General features: G+C 51.2%; 1 protein-coding gene across 2 annotated transcripts in view; it reads right to left on the reverse strand.

Moving 5' to 3' along the window:
- UBE2T (ubiquitin conjugating enzyme E2 T) overlaps positions 1–16,012 on the reverse strand; it is a 130,997-nt gene that overhangs the window by 59,875 nt on the left and 55,110 nt on the right. For both annotated transcript variants that reach the window (XM_078644171.1, XM_078644170.1), the window contains exons 3-5: positions 10,577–10,646; positions 9,471–9,576; positions 8,850–8,948 (exon numbers count right to left, since the gene is read on the reverse strand). In XM_078644171.1, coding sequence (XP_078500297.1) covers positions 8,850–8,948; positions 9,471–9,576; positions 10,577–10,646 — 275 coding nt within the window. The remainder of the gene's footprint in view (positions 1–8,849; positions 8,949–9,470; positions 9,577–10,576; positions 10,647–16,012) is intronic.

The following is a 16,012-nucleotide window of genomic DNA, read 5'->3' on the forward strand; positions in this document are numbered from 1 at the left end:
CAGAAGCCGCAGCGTCAACCTGACCGAGACCCGGGATAACAGCTGAAAGATGGGAATCAGAGCCTGAATATCCAGGAACCGCTGTTCGGGTGGATAAACCCGAAACCGCGCCGAGTCGAGAACCGCTCCGATGAGGAGGAGCTTCTGAGAGGGGCACAGGTGTGACCTTGGCACATTGATGGAGAACCCCAGCTGGTGCAGGAGATCTGCCGCAGTCTGGAGGTGGCTGACGACTGTCTGGGGCGAGCCCGCCTTCAACAACCAGTCGTCGAGGTAGGGGAAGACTGAAACCCCTAACCTGCGCAGATGAGCTGCGACCACCGCCATCACCTTTGTGAACACCCTTGGGGCGCTGGTAAGGCCGAAGGGGAGCACGGTATACTGAAAGTGCTCGTGGCCAACCGTGAACCGCAGGTAGCGCCGGTGGGCCAGCAGGACGGGGATGTGGAAATAAGCGTCCTGCAGGTCCAACGCTACCATCCAGTCTTCTGGGTCCAGGGCAGCTAAGACCTGAGCCAGTGTCAGCATTTTGAACTTCTCCTTCCGGAGGAAGCCGTTGACGTTCCGTAGGTCCAAGATAGGGCGTAGGCCCCCTTTGCCCTTCTTGGGTATCAGAAAGTAGTGGGAGTAGCAACCACACCCTACTTCTGGCCCAGGAACGCGCTCGATGGCCCCCTTGGCCAAGAGGGCCGTAACTTCCTCCTGCAGAAGTCGCAAATGATGCCTCGATACACGGTGGTTCTGCGGTGGCATGGCTGGAGGAGTCGCCTCGAAGGGGAGGGAGTAGCACCTTCGGACGATCTGCAGCACCCACCTGTCCGCCAGTGGAGGAGGTGATGGCGAACCCTGCCCCCCACTGGCGTCACATGGGCCTGAAAGCACGGACTAGGAAGGTTTCGAGGCGGATGCTGCGGGGGAAGGTGTGGACTGACCTCGCCGTTGTCCCCGACCGTCACCACGGCGGTTCCCAAGGCCGCCACTGCGTTGGGTATTACCCTGCGGAGCGTGGCTGGCAGCACGTGTGGGTACACCCCTTCCGTGGCCACGAAAGGAATGAAAGGCAGCAGATTGCTGGCGCGGGGCTGAGAGGCCCAAGGACTTGGCCGTAGCCCTGGAGTCCTTAAAGCGCTCAAGCGCATGGTCTGCCTTGTCGCCAAAAAGGCGACCGCCATCAAACGGCATGTCCATCAGTGTGTTTTGGACATCGGCCGAAAAGTTGGCGGACCTCAACCAGGCGTGACGCCCGACAGCCACTGTCGTTGCCATCGCTCTACCTAGTGAGTCGGTGGTATCCAGCCCACACCGGATAGAATATTTGGCTGCATCCCGGCCCTACACAAGGGCTTGGCCGAGTTTGGCCCGTACCTCCAACGGACACTCTGGCAGCACTTCCGCAACCGTATCCCACAGAGAGTGGGTGTAGCGGCCCAAGAGGCATGCGTTGTTGGAAGACGGCAATCCCAGACTAAGGGATTAGAAGATCTTTTTACCATACTGCTCATACCTCTTGGATTCCCTGTCTGGCGGAGCTGACGGGAACGCGGTCTGGGAATTGGAGGCCTGGATAACCAGGCTCTCGGGAGTAGGGTGGGTGGACAGGAAACATGGGTCGCCCGGGGCCGGGCGGTGGCGTCTGGCCACGTTCCTATCTACGGGCGAACCCGTAGCGGGCTTGGACCAAGTGCCCAAAAGAACGTCGGTTAAGGCCCCATTAAACGGCAGCAGATGCTCGGCTGAGCATGACTGCGGCTTAAGGACCTCGGTGAGGAGGTTAGTCCTCACGGCCGCGACGGGGAGCTCAAGGCCCAAGGCCTTGGCCGCCCTCATCAACACCACACTATAGGTTGCCCCCTCCTCCGTAGCCACGGTAGGAGGCGAGACAAAGCCAGTGTCAGGCGAAGTGTCTATACCACTGGCCTCCCCAAGTTCCTCTGCCCAGTCCTCTTGAGACTGGCATTCACGTGCCAGAGGGTCCTCAGACCCCTCCCAATCCCCCTCATCACCCATCACCTGGTATTCAGGGTTAGGAAAAGATGGGGCCGGTTTTTGGAAAACGAATTCTCCGAACGGCGTCTGAAGCGGCGCCGCACCGGTGCCGGAACCGGGTCGAGGGAGGCGTCGCCCGAGGACGGCACCGGGGGTGACACCTGCGGGGTCGGCGCCGGGGAGGTCGTCAAATCCACCGGCGACGACCCGGATCCGGAACCAGATCCAGTGGGGCCCTGCGGTGCCGGGCCCGAAGGCGCCGGCGGCGTCGGAGCCGGAGCACCCGACGGCGTCGGGGCCGAAGCCCCCGACCCACTAGGACCCCCAGACGGGACCGCTGGGCCCGAAGGCGCCGCGGAGCCCGTCAGAGGAGAGAGGGACCTCATGGCCATGAGGAACCGCTCGATCTCCTCCGGCGTCGCGTTAGGCCCAGGGACCGTAGAGTATGAAGACGGACGCGGCGCCTGCGACTCCGACGGAGCCGCGTGGGCGGTGCCACCTGAACACCCCCCCCCCCCCCCGCCGCGTCGCGCGAGCATCGGGGGGAGTCGGAAGAGCGATGACGTCTCTTCGACTTCTTGTGCTTACCTGACGACTTCGACCCTGAGGAGTGATGTCGACTCCCGGAGCTATGATGGCTCCGCTCCCGCGACCGGTCCCTCGACCTCCGTCCGGACCGGGACCTCTCTTGGTGCGGGGCCGACTGCCGGAGTTCGAGTCGCTTACGGGACCGCTCCCGTCTAGCCTTCGAAGTCAGGGCCCGGCAGTCGGAACAGGCCTTGTCGTCGTGGTCGACGCCGAGACAGACAGTGGAGACACCGCCGGTGAGGGTCCGTGACCGACATCAGCCGTTCGCAATCCTCACAGGGCTTAAAACCAGGCATCCCTACCGGCACCGTATCGGAGTCGAAGACTCGAAAAGGGAGATCAAAAAGAATTAGTCAAAAAGTGACTACGGTACCGCTTTTTCCGGACTGACTTCAGCACGCGGAGGCGGCGTCTAAGTACTCCGACGACGTCATCACGGCGCCCACGATGGACGTGGAGCCGCAGACGACGCCTACCGACGCGCAAGGGTACTGCTACGCAAAAAATCTCCGGATCCAGTCTGACGCCTGGGGATATTCTAAGGTAAGGAATCTAATACTAACGTGTCTCTTTCATATATGGTTTTTAATAACTGAAAACAGTAATTTCTTCTTCAATGTTTGGGCTTGGGATAGCCACAAAAGGAGGAAGCTCAGTTGCCTTCATTAAAAACATTGCATTCGTTTTACATTTCCCATTCCTGATTTTGTTAAGGGTAAATTGATCATCAGTCTATCACTCCAACACGGTTCATTATGCATTTAGCAGAAATTGCGATGAAGGAGAACTATTTTCGCTTCGAGGACACCACTTACCTGCAGGTGTCCGGGACCAGCATGGGCAGCGTTTTTGCGCCGAGCCTGGCGAATCTTTACGTCCATAATTTTGAACAGCAAGTAGTTCTGTCACCCGCCAACCCCTACTTACCATCACTACACGTATGGAAACGTTACATCGACGATATCCTGGTAGTGTGGCGAGGGACAGAAGAAGATCTCGTGTCTTTCCACGGATGGTTGAATAGTAAGAACACCTATCTTAAATTCACCATCGAGGATAGTCGTACATCTCTGGCTTTCCTCGACCTGAGGTTACATGCAACTCCAACTGGAATCGAATCTGAGCTCTATCGGAAGCCTATGGCAAGAAACACGCTTTTGCGATATGATAGTTGCCACCCGCGGGCTCTGAGGGACAACCTGCCCTTCGGGCAGTTCCTCAGAGTCCAAAGGAACTGCTCCAGTAAGGAAGCCTTCAAGACCCATTCACAAAATCTGGAATGCCAACTGATTGAGAAAAGCTATCCAAAGAAGATCATCCGCCAGTCTAAGAAGAGGGCCTCCAATAATAACAGGGAGTCCCTTCTGGAGATACATCCTCCCAAAGAGAAGACTGACCGCATTGCCTTTGTCAATACTTTTAACAGTCGATCTAACCAAGTGCAACGGATTATAAAGAAACACTGGTCTATCCTGAAAACCGGCGGGGACGACATAGCTTTACCAATCTTCGCCTTTAAGAGAGGACAAAATATAAAAGACCAGCTAATTCATACACGTCCACGAAACAAGGAACCCAGACAAGTTGGCATGCTGTGGGACCTACCTCCGGTGGTCGGACACCACCCTTGTGGATCGTGTACAGTCTGTCCCCAAACTTGTAAATCAACGGTGGTGGACATAGGGACAAATCGCCCATGGACACAAAATAGATTTACAAACTGCAACAGCAGCAATCTAATTTACCAGATCACATGTCCGTGTCCATTACGATATGTTGGGATGACGACTAGGAAGATAAGGACACGCATACAAGAGCATAAAAGTACAGTGCGTTGCCGTAAGCAAGCCACCCGCCTCACGGCACACTTCCTGGAAAAAGGGCATGGCCCGGATGACTTTTGCTGGGCGGTCTTGGAACAACCTCATATTCCGGAGTCTTGTACTGACATCAGTCGCTTCCTTTTCAAGATAGAACAAAAATGGGTCTATCGATTGAACTGCGATAAGGAGGGTTTGAACGAGCCAATTCCCTGGAGTTCTCTCTAATCCTTATAATGACCAATAGTATCACTTCTAATGAACCTTACACTATTAGATAGACCAGGGTTCTATCCAGACCTCTCTACAGTTCCCTGTGCTTAACAAATAAATTTTATTTATAATCACTTCCAAATATCTTCTTGTATTGGAGGCCTTGGTGATTTTTATGATTAATACTATAATACATATCACGTCCTGTTAATTATCTGGACATTTATACTTGTATTTATCATAATATTTGTGAAAGCACAGTTTGAACTACATGTTCCATCATGCCCTGCATCACGTGACTGTTCTCTCATCACGTGATGCGCCTCAGCAGAATCCAAGGATACAAACATCTGTTCTTGCTGCTCGCCGGTGCCCCCCCAGACAGTACAGACGACTGCCCGGAGACACCGACGGAAAGGTAGGCGGCCGCTTTGCCTGCTAGCACGCATCCATCTGTTGTTCACACACCCGCGTATGCTAGGGAGCGGTAATGGCTTCGCTCAGTGCATCGCGGGCGGCGGGCGGCCTGTTTTGACCTGTCAGCGCGTTTTGCATTCAAAAACGCGTGTCCAGCTAGATGCACAATACGCGCTTGAATGACACGCGCTATAAATTAAAACAGCATTGCCTAACCTTGAGAGCATACTCGCTCGCCGCATTGCTATCAGATTTGCAATCTGCCATTTGATTCTGCATGGGTACTTCGGTGGAATATTCCACTCTGATACGATCGCTGGGTGATTGTGGTGGTGGGGCGCCCATGGAAAATAGTGAAGGAGTGACAACAGCCACATCTGACCTCTGCCTAAACCTTTTTAAATTCTTTTATATTCTTGTGTAATCAACTCTAAAAGCAAAATAACATTACTTTTAGAGCGGTGCTCCTTCAACCTGAGCTGCAGCCAGGTGGGGTGAAGCCTCTCAACCAACATCTATGGGTGAGTGAAATTTGGAACGTGACGTCCGAATAGTTGTGAATGGGTCTCCATCATACGGGGTTTGTATTGCAAAAAAACCCCTGAGAATATGATTTATTCATGTTTTTCTGTTTTTGTGTCTTTGTCTTTCTGTTTGGATCCAATACCGTGTGATGCAACGCAATAACAGTACATGGTTGAGTACACACCTGGGACATTCAGGTGATATTTTTTTCATTATTTATTATAAGCAGTAGTGTTTACCACCAATAGGTCCTGACGAATGCATTGGAAACTTTGTTCCACTTACATGCAGAAACATGTTGACCACTATTAAGTACGGTTATTATTTCAAACCCGCACTTACACTTGCTTTTTAAACCTTAGGGATTGGGAGATACTAATAAATTCTGTTTCTCTACCCAATTCACCTAATTTTACGATTACCTTTCACTTCTCACTATTATCACTATACACTGCTTTATTCAGGAGCCTCCTTAATTTCAGCACAATATACCTCCCCCTTGTCACATTTATCGGCTACGGTAACATCTGACCAGCCGTTTTTGTCTCCTGGGTAAGGAGAACCCAAATGATGAGAAAGAGGGCGGTACAGTGTGGCTTCTGATGGGAATCATTTTCTCCATATGCTCTTGAGCCTTGACTTGGCCGGCATCCTTAACACACAAAATGTCCTCACGGGTGTTATTGGTGTAATTTCGGTGTTGTGATCCTTTCTGTTTGACTTATGATTTTGACCCCCAGGTATTTCGTGTTGTGATGGGCTCCATGCCAAGACAAACACAGAAAAGCCAGTGGACATGGTAGTATCAACATATGCTAGAGATTAAAAAAAATCTGAAACTGTGAAGCAAAGGTGTTGACAGGTCTGGCTAGGAGAGGCCTGCTGCTAGTGAGATTAAGTAATTGGATTTTGTTTGATCTGGTATTAAAACATCTGCAACAAGTGTGTTCAGCACAGTGTCCTGGGAGTTTTTAGCAGTATGATTTAAATTAGATATTGAGATGGTGGTGCACGATGGTGGATACCTATTACTCTTTTGGACCAGCAAAGAACTTTGAAGTGTGTTCCTCAAGGAAAGTCAGCGTTGTTTTTATTTTAAATGGGCAGGCATATCAGCTCCTTCTGATTCTGCAGCACTGAACGTTTTTCAAACACTACTTTATTTGACTTTTGAAAGAAAATGGAGCAGGAGTTTCTAAATAATATTCTGCAGAGGATCTGGAATTGGCTAATGATCAGAGAAAGATTGGGGGATTGGAATTTTTAAGAGGTGAAGCATAAAAATATCAGTGTTGAAAACATTTACCATCCTGTGGATGTTCTCACTGAAACACAACGAAGCTATTTACCACAATGCAGGTAATGCAATAGGTCAAAGTTTCTATTTGTTTCATAGCACAGGCTTAATTTTAATAAGTGGACAGAAATTCAGTTACTGTCTTTTGTAGACATGCCTTGAGTTTTAAGAATGAATTGGCTTAGTCAAGCGTAAGAATAATCTTTGGCAAATAGTTCCACTTATATGTTGAAAAATATGGGGATGGTAACCATGCACAAGGTCAATGGTGATTCAGGAAGGTAGAGGATGAATACCAGGGTAATTTCAATTATCCAGTGTTTACCTCTTGCAGTTGGTGAACAATGTTGCTTAGACTGCTAAAGAGTGATCAAAACAATTGTTGGGTCCATGAGAGACTGGCAGGGAAGACAAATCGTGCACTTCATGATGATCTTCAGTTCCAGTTATTGTATCCATTCACAGTGATCCAGTCTGGTTAAAAGCTGCATTTGAGCAGTGAGGGTGGACATCTTGAGTAGTGGAGTGACTTGGGTGCAATTGAAATAGTCTACAAAGATGCCTCCATATTGGCAATCCTATTGACACATTAGATCTAAGGTATAACACATTTCATCCTCATTTCTTGTAAACTGTGTAGGCATTAGTGTTTGCCTTGAGAGGTGTTTGGGGAGGTGGAATCATACAATACTAGGACATTCTTCTCTCTACACTGTGTATCCTCTACTGTGATGCCTTAGTTTGCTGGGAACTTTCAACCTCTATGTCATACTAATTTTACTTTGGCCAGTGTATAACACATTATATCTCTAGACTTAGAAAAATACATTCTTCACTGCTCCCAACATAAGAAGTCCAAGACCTGTGCCCCATTAACTTGTAAAGCGATATACCACAAGGAAACGTCCAGCCAACTTAGGCCCACTGGTTAATCTTTGTGGCTGTGTAACATGTACAAGACTCTTCAAAGAGAGGAATATCTCCCAGAATCTTTTAAAAGGAAACCCCAATTTCTAAACCAGAAGAAATATGCCAAGTTATACATCGGTGAAAACCATCAGTGGGAACAAATACCACGGATACGTACGTGGTTATCAGGTGAAACTTCTTTCTTAGCTTCTTAAAATAATCATCCATTTAGTTTCGTGCTCTTTGTAATGACCCACCAGTCTAATTAAAAACATCAAAATCCAACATCTTCTGTACCATTATTTTGAGTGGATTAAAACACACTTATACTTGCATGCGGTAGTGTGATCCCTAGGCCTCCAACATTGGATATGATATGTGGTACAGTTACAATGCAAACTTGCACACCTTAAACATTGACCATAAGGGTCTCCAGCATGCAAGAGACAACCTCTTACAATTCTGGAAATTATACATACAGGGCTTTGCCAACAGTTCTGGCAACAAGGAAGTCCCATTAGGAGAAATATGGTCTTCAGAATCTAGAACAACCATCACAAAGAAGGAGATGGCAAAGTCTAGAGAAGACAACGCCAAGAATATCAACTGGATTTCTAAAACCATGACTTTACAGTAGCGAAGTAGGTAACAAGACTGAGCCACCTGTTCCTCTTGTACTTCCCCATTTTCCTCAGGGATACTTCACTCACCTTTTTTCCTTAACAATAAAAATGAATAGTGTACCCTCCGACCAAACGTCAATAAGATGCTGTGGGGCTAGTGGTTGGAAAGGAACATAGAGGTCCTAAGATGTAGGTGGCAGAGTTACTTATGATCCAGATCATCTCTATTGCCCTACACACTCAAACATATAAAATAGTCTCACCAACGTCTCAACAATCCACCCTGTTCATTCTTCTCAGTAAAAGACCTCCATTCCTATTCACTCCATTCGTTTTGTGAATAGTTTAATATGAACAGCGTGAAAAGACCATGCAAATAATTTGAACTATTACTCCATATGTATAATTGTTGATGTGACTGAGTTGCACATTTCACGTAACAACATTTAACATTGAAGAACTAGAGCTTACAATATCAGCCATGAGGGGATCATCAGGGTTGGGTTCTGCCATCAGCAGCTGTATAGACGTGAGGACGGTGGATATGTTCAAAGAAGGTCTCCAGGCCCCCTTTGGAAAGGAGAAAGCAGTTACAAAAAAAGCATTTCTAGAAGAAAGACTATCTATCTCATTGGAGTCAAGGAGGCAATGTACAGGTTTGTGAACCACAAATGGCTTCACAAGGTGGTACTTCAAAAATGTAATGTGAAAAGGAGGAATAAGGATCACTCCTGCCTGCTTCTCCATCTGCTGAGTTTTAATTTACAGAAGCAAACAAATAACAAGTTTTTTTATGAGTTTCACTCAAGCATGCTGTAACATAATACACGCTAAATGACCAGAATAGCTGGCTTTGAAGTAACTTGGGATTCCACACTTGGCAATATAAAAAGGCCAAAAAAGCACTAGAAGAAGATATGGTTTCATTCTGAACCCTGTGTATAAAACAAATAAAGCACAGAGAAATAAATGGCTGCTACTTGTCCTAGATACAAGTCATCATGTATGTGTTTGTCGAAAACATGCAGTGAAACAGTGGTCTCTTAAGAGCCTTTACTAAAAGCCACCCCTAAAGCTGTGCATCATTCATACCTTTGGTGGTAGTTTGAGAATGTCCAGACAAATCCTTCCTGCAGTATCAATGTTGGGATGATAGATGGGAGTCAAAAAACGGATTTTCGGGGGTTCAAATGGATATCTGCAAAACACGAAAAAGTTATTAAGAACAATGACTTCCGGAGGAAAAATAATTGCTATAATTCCTGTCCACTCAAGATGATATTGCAAGAGATCAGTATTCTAGTAAAGGTTTAAGACTAACAGAATGACGGCCAGCATTGTGTGCGCCCCAGTACTCTGCTGAGCATATGCAAAGAAAATATTTTGGTAGTTGCTCTAATTCTCTTGAAAATATGCAAATATTTATTAGTCTACATTTGCAAAAACATGTTAACAAGTTGCATGTATGTTGATATACACCACTTATTCACAAACTCATGACAGATTTTGCTGAAGGGTGAGCTGCAACCTGATGCAGCCCCTAAAAGATCATGGCAATCTTTATTAAGTATTGATTGTCCATGGCACCCATTTCACTACAAAGGCAATTCACGTTGATATTTGCTGTTATTTCCAACGTTAGTTTCAATTTCCCATTTTTAAATAAAAATTCCTAGACACTTCACATTTTTAAAAATATCAAAAAGGTGGGGTAAATTGTAGAAGATGTTACGCTAACATAATATATATAGATTTTTTTAAACACATGCAAAATAACAAACTGCAAGAATTTTACCAATGTGTGCCTTTTTAAAATTACCATTCAATTTTCCAAAAGTAAGGTGGTGATAAATTCATGTCTTGGCTATGCTCATGTCAGTGTAGGCTTGGCCTAGGAATATTGCCACAAAGTGTTGTGTAGCAAGATCAACCAATGTTTTAGTTTAAACATGCTCATTTAAAATCAAAATACATCCTGTTGGAACAGTTGGTATTTTTCAAATGTTAAAAACGAATCAATTCGAATAAACTACATTTCTGAAAAAATGCAGTTGTATGCCACAAAATGTGCTAATCCACTTGCAATATCCAGGAAAATATGCTTATAAGTCAGAAGCATTGTGGAAAGTTGATACCAGAATTAGGTCAACTAATTCCTACTCATACTTCCTGCTGCTGTGTTCATGTGCAACATTTACCTCTCCGGGATGACCAATTCCAGGCTGAAAATTCCTTTTTCGTATGGAGTATCCGCACCACCAACTATTTCTTTAATAAAAATAACACTTGAAATTAGAAGCTTGTTATTCAGACATGTTACTCATTTCGGTACTTTAAATTCGGTTACCGTTCTGACAAACTTTGTGCTCTACTCTTTCTCCACTGCAACCAGCAAGGTAAGAGAGCCTCATATGCCTTACCCAGCACACCACACTGCTAATCCAAGCAATCACACCTAGCCCTTGGAAAGACTTACACAGCATCCGCATAACAGACTCATCATACACGCTCATTAAACATCGAATACCCTCAAACTAAAAATCCCACACTACATCTCATGCTCATCAGTGCACTCTGCAGTACCCATGCTTCAGACATTACGATCTTAGCACAATCTTCATCAAATTTCTCAACCCCACTTCCTCGCAAGCCCTGGACAGGATACCGCTGCTAGTTGCAGACCGTGCCAATAAGCATAGAGGACTCTGCATCCTTCATACATTCTCCTGGTACTACTGTAAGCAAAACTAAACTACATGAAGCTCCTCACATGCCATTTCCCACTCTCTGCTACTTTGTCCACAGCCTCCCACTAATCTACAGGCCTCCTGCACAGACGAAGACTTCAGATACAAATTCTCAGACTTCCTCGGAATCTCATCAATCCAACATGCCCATACCACTATCAATGGTGACTTCAACCTCTCAGACAATTCCAGTATGACAAAAACAAAACACCATCTTCAACCTCTTTGAAGCACTTAATGTGGTACAGCATGACAAAGAAATCAACACAGGCTCTTAAGGCTCTTTGCACATGCCACCACATTTTGTGCGGGAAGGCACCTTCACCGTTACAGGACCTGGTTACTCGGTATGAGCCTCCGCGCGCCCTGCGCTCCTCTGGCTCAGGGCTACTGAAGGTCCCCAAAGTGAAAAAAGCACGTATTGGGGTAGGTCCTTCAGGTACTTGGTTGCCAAGAACTGGAATGGTCTGCCAAAGGAATCAATCAATCAAGGCATTTATAGAGCGCACTACTCACCCGTAGGGTCTCAAGGCGCTAGGGGGGGGGTGGGGGGGGGGAGTGCCGTTACTGCTCGAACAGCCAGGTCTTGAGCTTCTTCCTGAAGGAGAGGTGGTCTTGGGTCAGGTGCAGGTCGGTTGGGAGGGAGTTCCAGGTCTTGGCGGCCAGGTAGGAGAAGGACCTTCCTCCTGTTGTCGCTCTTCGGATGCGGGGGACGGCGGCGAGGGCGTGGCTGGTTGATCTGAGGTGGCGCTTGGGAGCGTAGAAGTTGATTCGGTTGTTGAGGTAGCTCGGGCCTTGGTCGTGTAGGGCTTTGTGTGCGTGGGTGAGGAGGCGGAAGGTGATTCTTTTGTTGACGGGGAGCCAGTGCAGGTCTCTCAGATGTCCGGAAATGTGGCTGTTTCGTGGGATGTCGAGGATGAGTCTGGCTGAGGCGTTCTGGATCCGCTGGAGTCTCTTCTGGAGCTTGGCGGTGGTTCCGGCGTAGAGGGCGTTGCCGTAGTCCAGTCGGCTGGTGACGAGGGCCTGGGTGACAGTCTTCCTGGTCTCGGTGGGGATCCACCAGAAGATCTTCCGTAGCATGCGCAGGATGTTGAAACACGACGAGGAGACGGCGTTGACTTGTCTGGTCATGGAGAGGGAAGAGTCCAGGATGAAGCCCAGGTTCCGTGCGTGGTCCGTCGGTTTGGGTGCGGTGCCCGGGGCCACCAGGAGTCGTCCCAGGCGGAGGGCGAGGAGCCCAGGATGAGGACCTCCGTCTTGTCTGAGTTCAGTTTCAGGCGGCTGGTCGTCATCCACTCGGCTACATCTCTCATCCCTTCGTGTAGGTCGGCTCTGGCGGCGGCGGGGTCGTTGGTCAGGGAGAGGATTAGCTGGGTGTCGTCGGCGTAGGAGATTATGTTGAGGTTGTGTTGGCGTGCGATGGCCGCGAGGGGGCTCATGTAGACGTTGAAGAGGGTGGGACTCAACGAGGATCCTTGAGGGACGCCGCAGATGACTTCGGTGGCCTCTGACTTGTACGGTGGTAGGCGGACTCTCTGTGTTCTTCCGTCGAGGAAGGAGGTGATCCATTCCAGTGCCTTCTCCTGGATTCCGATGTTGCCGAGGCGCTGCACTAGGGTGCGGTGGCAGACAGTGTCGAATGCCGCGGAGAGGTCCAGGAGGATAAGGGCCGCTGTTTCTCCGTTGTCCATCATGGCTCGGATGTCATCGGTGGCAGCGATGAGGGCGGTCTCGGTGCTGTGGTTGGCTCGGAAGCCAGACTGTGAGGGGTCGAGGGATCCATTCATCTCGAGGAAGGCGGCCAGCTGTTTGTTGACGGTCTTTTCGATGACTTTGGCCGGGAACGGGAGGAGCGAGATGGGACGGTAATTCTTGAGTTCGGTGGGGTCCGCTGTAGGTTTCTTGAGTAGAGCGCTGAGTTCTGCGTGCTTCCATCTCTCCGGGAAGGTGGCGGTGTCGAAGGAGGTGTTGATAATGTCCCGCAGGTGGGGTGCGATGACAACGTCGGCCTTGTTGAAGACGTGGTGAGGGAAGGGGTCGGTCGGAGATCCGGAGTGGACGGAGTTCATTGTGCGGACGGTGTCTTCGGTGCTGATCGGAGTCCAGGCGCGGAGGGTGGTGGTGGGTGGCGTTGCTGCGGTTGTGGCGTGCGTCGGTTGGATGCTGAAGCTGTTGTGTATGTCCGCGATCTTGTTGTGGAAGTAGGAGGCGAGGGGGTTGCAGAGGTCTTGCGACGGGGTGATGTCGTTGTTTCCGGCGTTAGGGCTGGAGAGCTCCTTCACGATGTTGAAGAGTTCCTTGCAGTTGTGTGCGTTGTTGTCCAGCCGGTCCTTGTATGCATTTTTCTTGGTGGCGCGGATCAGTTGGTGGTGTTTCCGGGTGGCGAGCTTGAGGGTGTTCATGTTGTCCATTGTTGGTTCCCTTCGCCAAGCTTTCTAGAGGGCTCGGCAGTTCTTCTTGGAGCTCTTGAGTTCGTCGGTGAACCATGGGGATTTTCTGCTGCCGGGTCTGCTGGGCGGGGTCCTCAGCGGGGCGAGTTCGTCCGCGCAGTTGCTGATCCACTTCGTGAGGTTGTCGGCGGCCTGGCTGGGGTTCGCTGAGCCGGCAGGAGGGTGCTGGCTCAGGGAGGCGGTGAGCTGGTCGGCTGTGATCTTGTTCCAGCTTCTTCGGGCAACCCGTTGCTGGTGGTGGTGGATCGTCGTTCTTTTGAAGGTGAAGTGGACGCAGCTGTGGTCCGTCCAGTGGAGTTCTGTTGCGTGGCTGAAGGCGATGTCTTTGCTGGATGAGAAGATGGCGTCGAGTGTGTGTCCGGCGAGGTGGGTGGGGGTGGACACCAGCTGCTTGAGTCCGAGGTTGGCGAGGTTGTCGAGCAGGGTGATGGTGTTACGGTCGCTGTTGTTCTCCAGGTGGAAGTTGAGGTCCCCCAGGAGGATGTAGTCGGCGGAGGGGAGGGCATGCGGGCTGATGAAGTCGGCGATGTCCTCGCTGAATCGTGTGCGTGGTCCCGGGGGTCGGTAGATCAGGGTGCCTCTGAGGGTGGTCTTCGGGTCGGTGTGGATCTGGAAGTGCAGGTGTTCGGCGGTGGTCAGGGTGTCGTCGGTGTTGGTCGTGATGCGGATGGTGTCTCTGTGGATGATGGCGATGCCTCCTCCCGTCTGGTTGGCGGTGCGGTCCCTCCGGGTGATCTTGTAGCCCTCTGGGATGGCGATGTCGGGCGCTGAGGAGGCGTTCATCCAGGTCTCCGTGAGGAAGGCGATGTCAGGGGCTGTGGTGTCGAGAAGGTTCCAGAGTTCGATGGCGTGTCTGTGGACGGAGCGGGTGTTGAGCAGGATGCACTTGAGGTGGTTGCTGCTGATGTTCGGCTTGGCTGGTGCAGGGTAGGTCCGGATGCAGGAGAACTTGCAGGCGTGGCAGCTGAAGGGTCCGTGGGTGTGCTTCGGGGTGGCTCGGTGGCACCCCGGGATGGCGCCGGTGTTGAGTGCGATGAGTTCGGCGGCGTTGTAGGTTCGTCGGGTCGTCTTCCGTCGGTGGGGGCCAGGGGTCCTGGCACTGGGCGCGGTCCAGGCGCGGACGGGCGCAGACGGGCTTACCTTTGGCGCACCTTCGGCGCTCAATCGGTGCTCCCGCTGCGCGCGTCCGCTGCGCGGTCGCTGAGGGGGCGTCATAAATAAGGAGCCGGGAGGGAGGGTCAGGCGGGGTGGCCAATGGGCAGGGAGGGGAGGCGGGACTGGAGGCGGAGGAGGAGACTGGGGCGGCGGCGGGAGAACGGGGGTCAAGTGACCGGGTCAGCGGCGGCGGTCAGCGGGTGAGGAGGGGGCAGCGGCGGCAAGCAGAGAGCGTCAGGTGGTTCCTGCGAGGCAGGCAGGCTGTAGGCAGAGGCAGCGACTCACTCACCACACACAGCGGTAGGCAGGCAGCGGCAAGCAGGCAGGCGGCAGAGCAGTGGGGAGGAGCGACCGGCTGTGGGGGCACAGGGGGTCACACTGACCAGTCCGCCACAGTCCTTTTAAATAAGGAGCCGGGAGGGAGGGTCAGGCGGGGTGACCAATGGGCAGGGAGGGGAGGCGGGACTGGAGGCGGAGGAGGAGACTGGGGCGGCGGCGGGAGAACGGGGGTCAAGTGACCGGGTCAGCGGCGGCGGTCAGCGGGTGAGGAGGGGGCAGCGGCGGCAAGCAGAGAGCGTCCGGTGGTTCCTGCGAGGCAGGCAGGCTGTAGGCAGAGGCAGCGACTTACTCACCACACACAGCGGTAGGCAGGCAGCGGCAAGCAGGCAGGCGGCAGAGCAGTGGGGAGGAGCGACCGGCTGTGGGGGCACAGGGGGTCACACTGACCAGTCCGCCACAGTCCTTTTAAATAAGGAGCCGGGAGGGAGGGTCAGGCGGGGTGGCCAATGGGCAGGGAGGGGAGGCGGGACTGGAGGCGGAGGAGGAGACTGGGGCGGCGGCGCGAGAACGGGGGTCAAGTGACCGGGTCAGCGGCGACGGTCAGCGGGTGAGGAGGGGGCAGCGGCGGCAAGCAGAGAGCGTCCGGTGGTTCCTGCGAGGCAGGCAGGCTGTAGGCAGAGGCAGCGACTCACTCACCACACACAGCGGTAGGCAGGCAGCGGCAAGCAGGCAGGCGGCAGAGCAGTGGGGAGGAGCGACCGGCTGTGGGGGCACTGCGTCTGGAGCTCTCGGAGCCCAAATTCAGGAAGAAACTTAAAACATATCTGTACACCCGGTAGGCTGGGTCCGCTGCCGGTTAGGGTGACTCTGCCACCACCACTCACCATAGCGCGGGGACACGCCGCCGCGCGTAACCAGGCGCTTTATAAATTTCCCTTATTATTATTATTATTAACTCAAAATATGAACTCCCTCAAAACGGAATTCCTCCTACTCGCCTCCC

The sequence above is a fragment of the Lissotriton helveticus genome, chromosome 5_1 (genome assembly GCF_964261635.1).
Source record: "Lissotriton helveticus chromosome 5_1, aLisHel1.1, whole genome shotgun sequence".
NCBI classification, from domain to species: domain Eukaryota; kingdom Metazoa; phylum Chordata; class Amphibia; order Caudata; family Salamandridae; genus Lissotriton; species Lissotriton helveticus.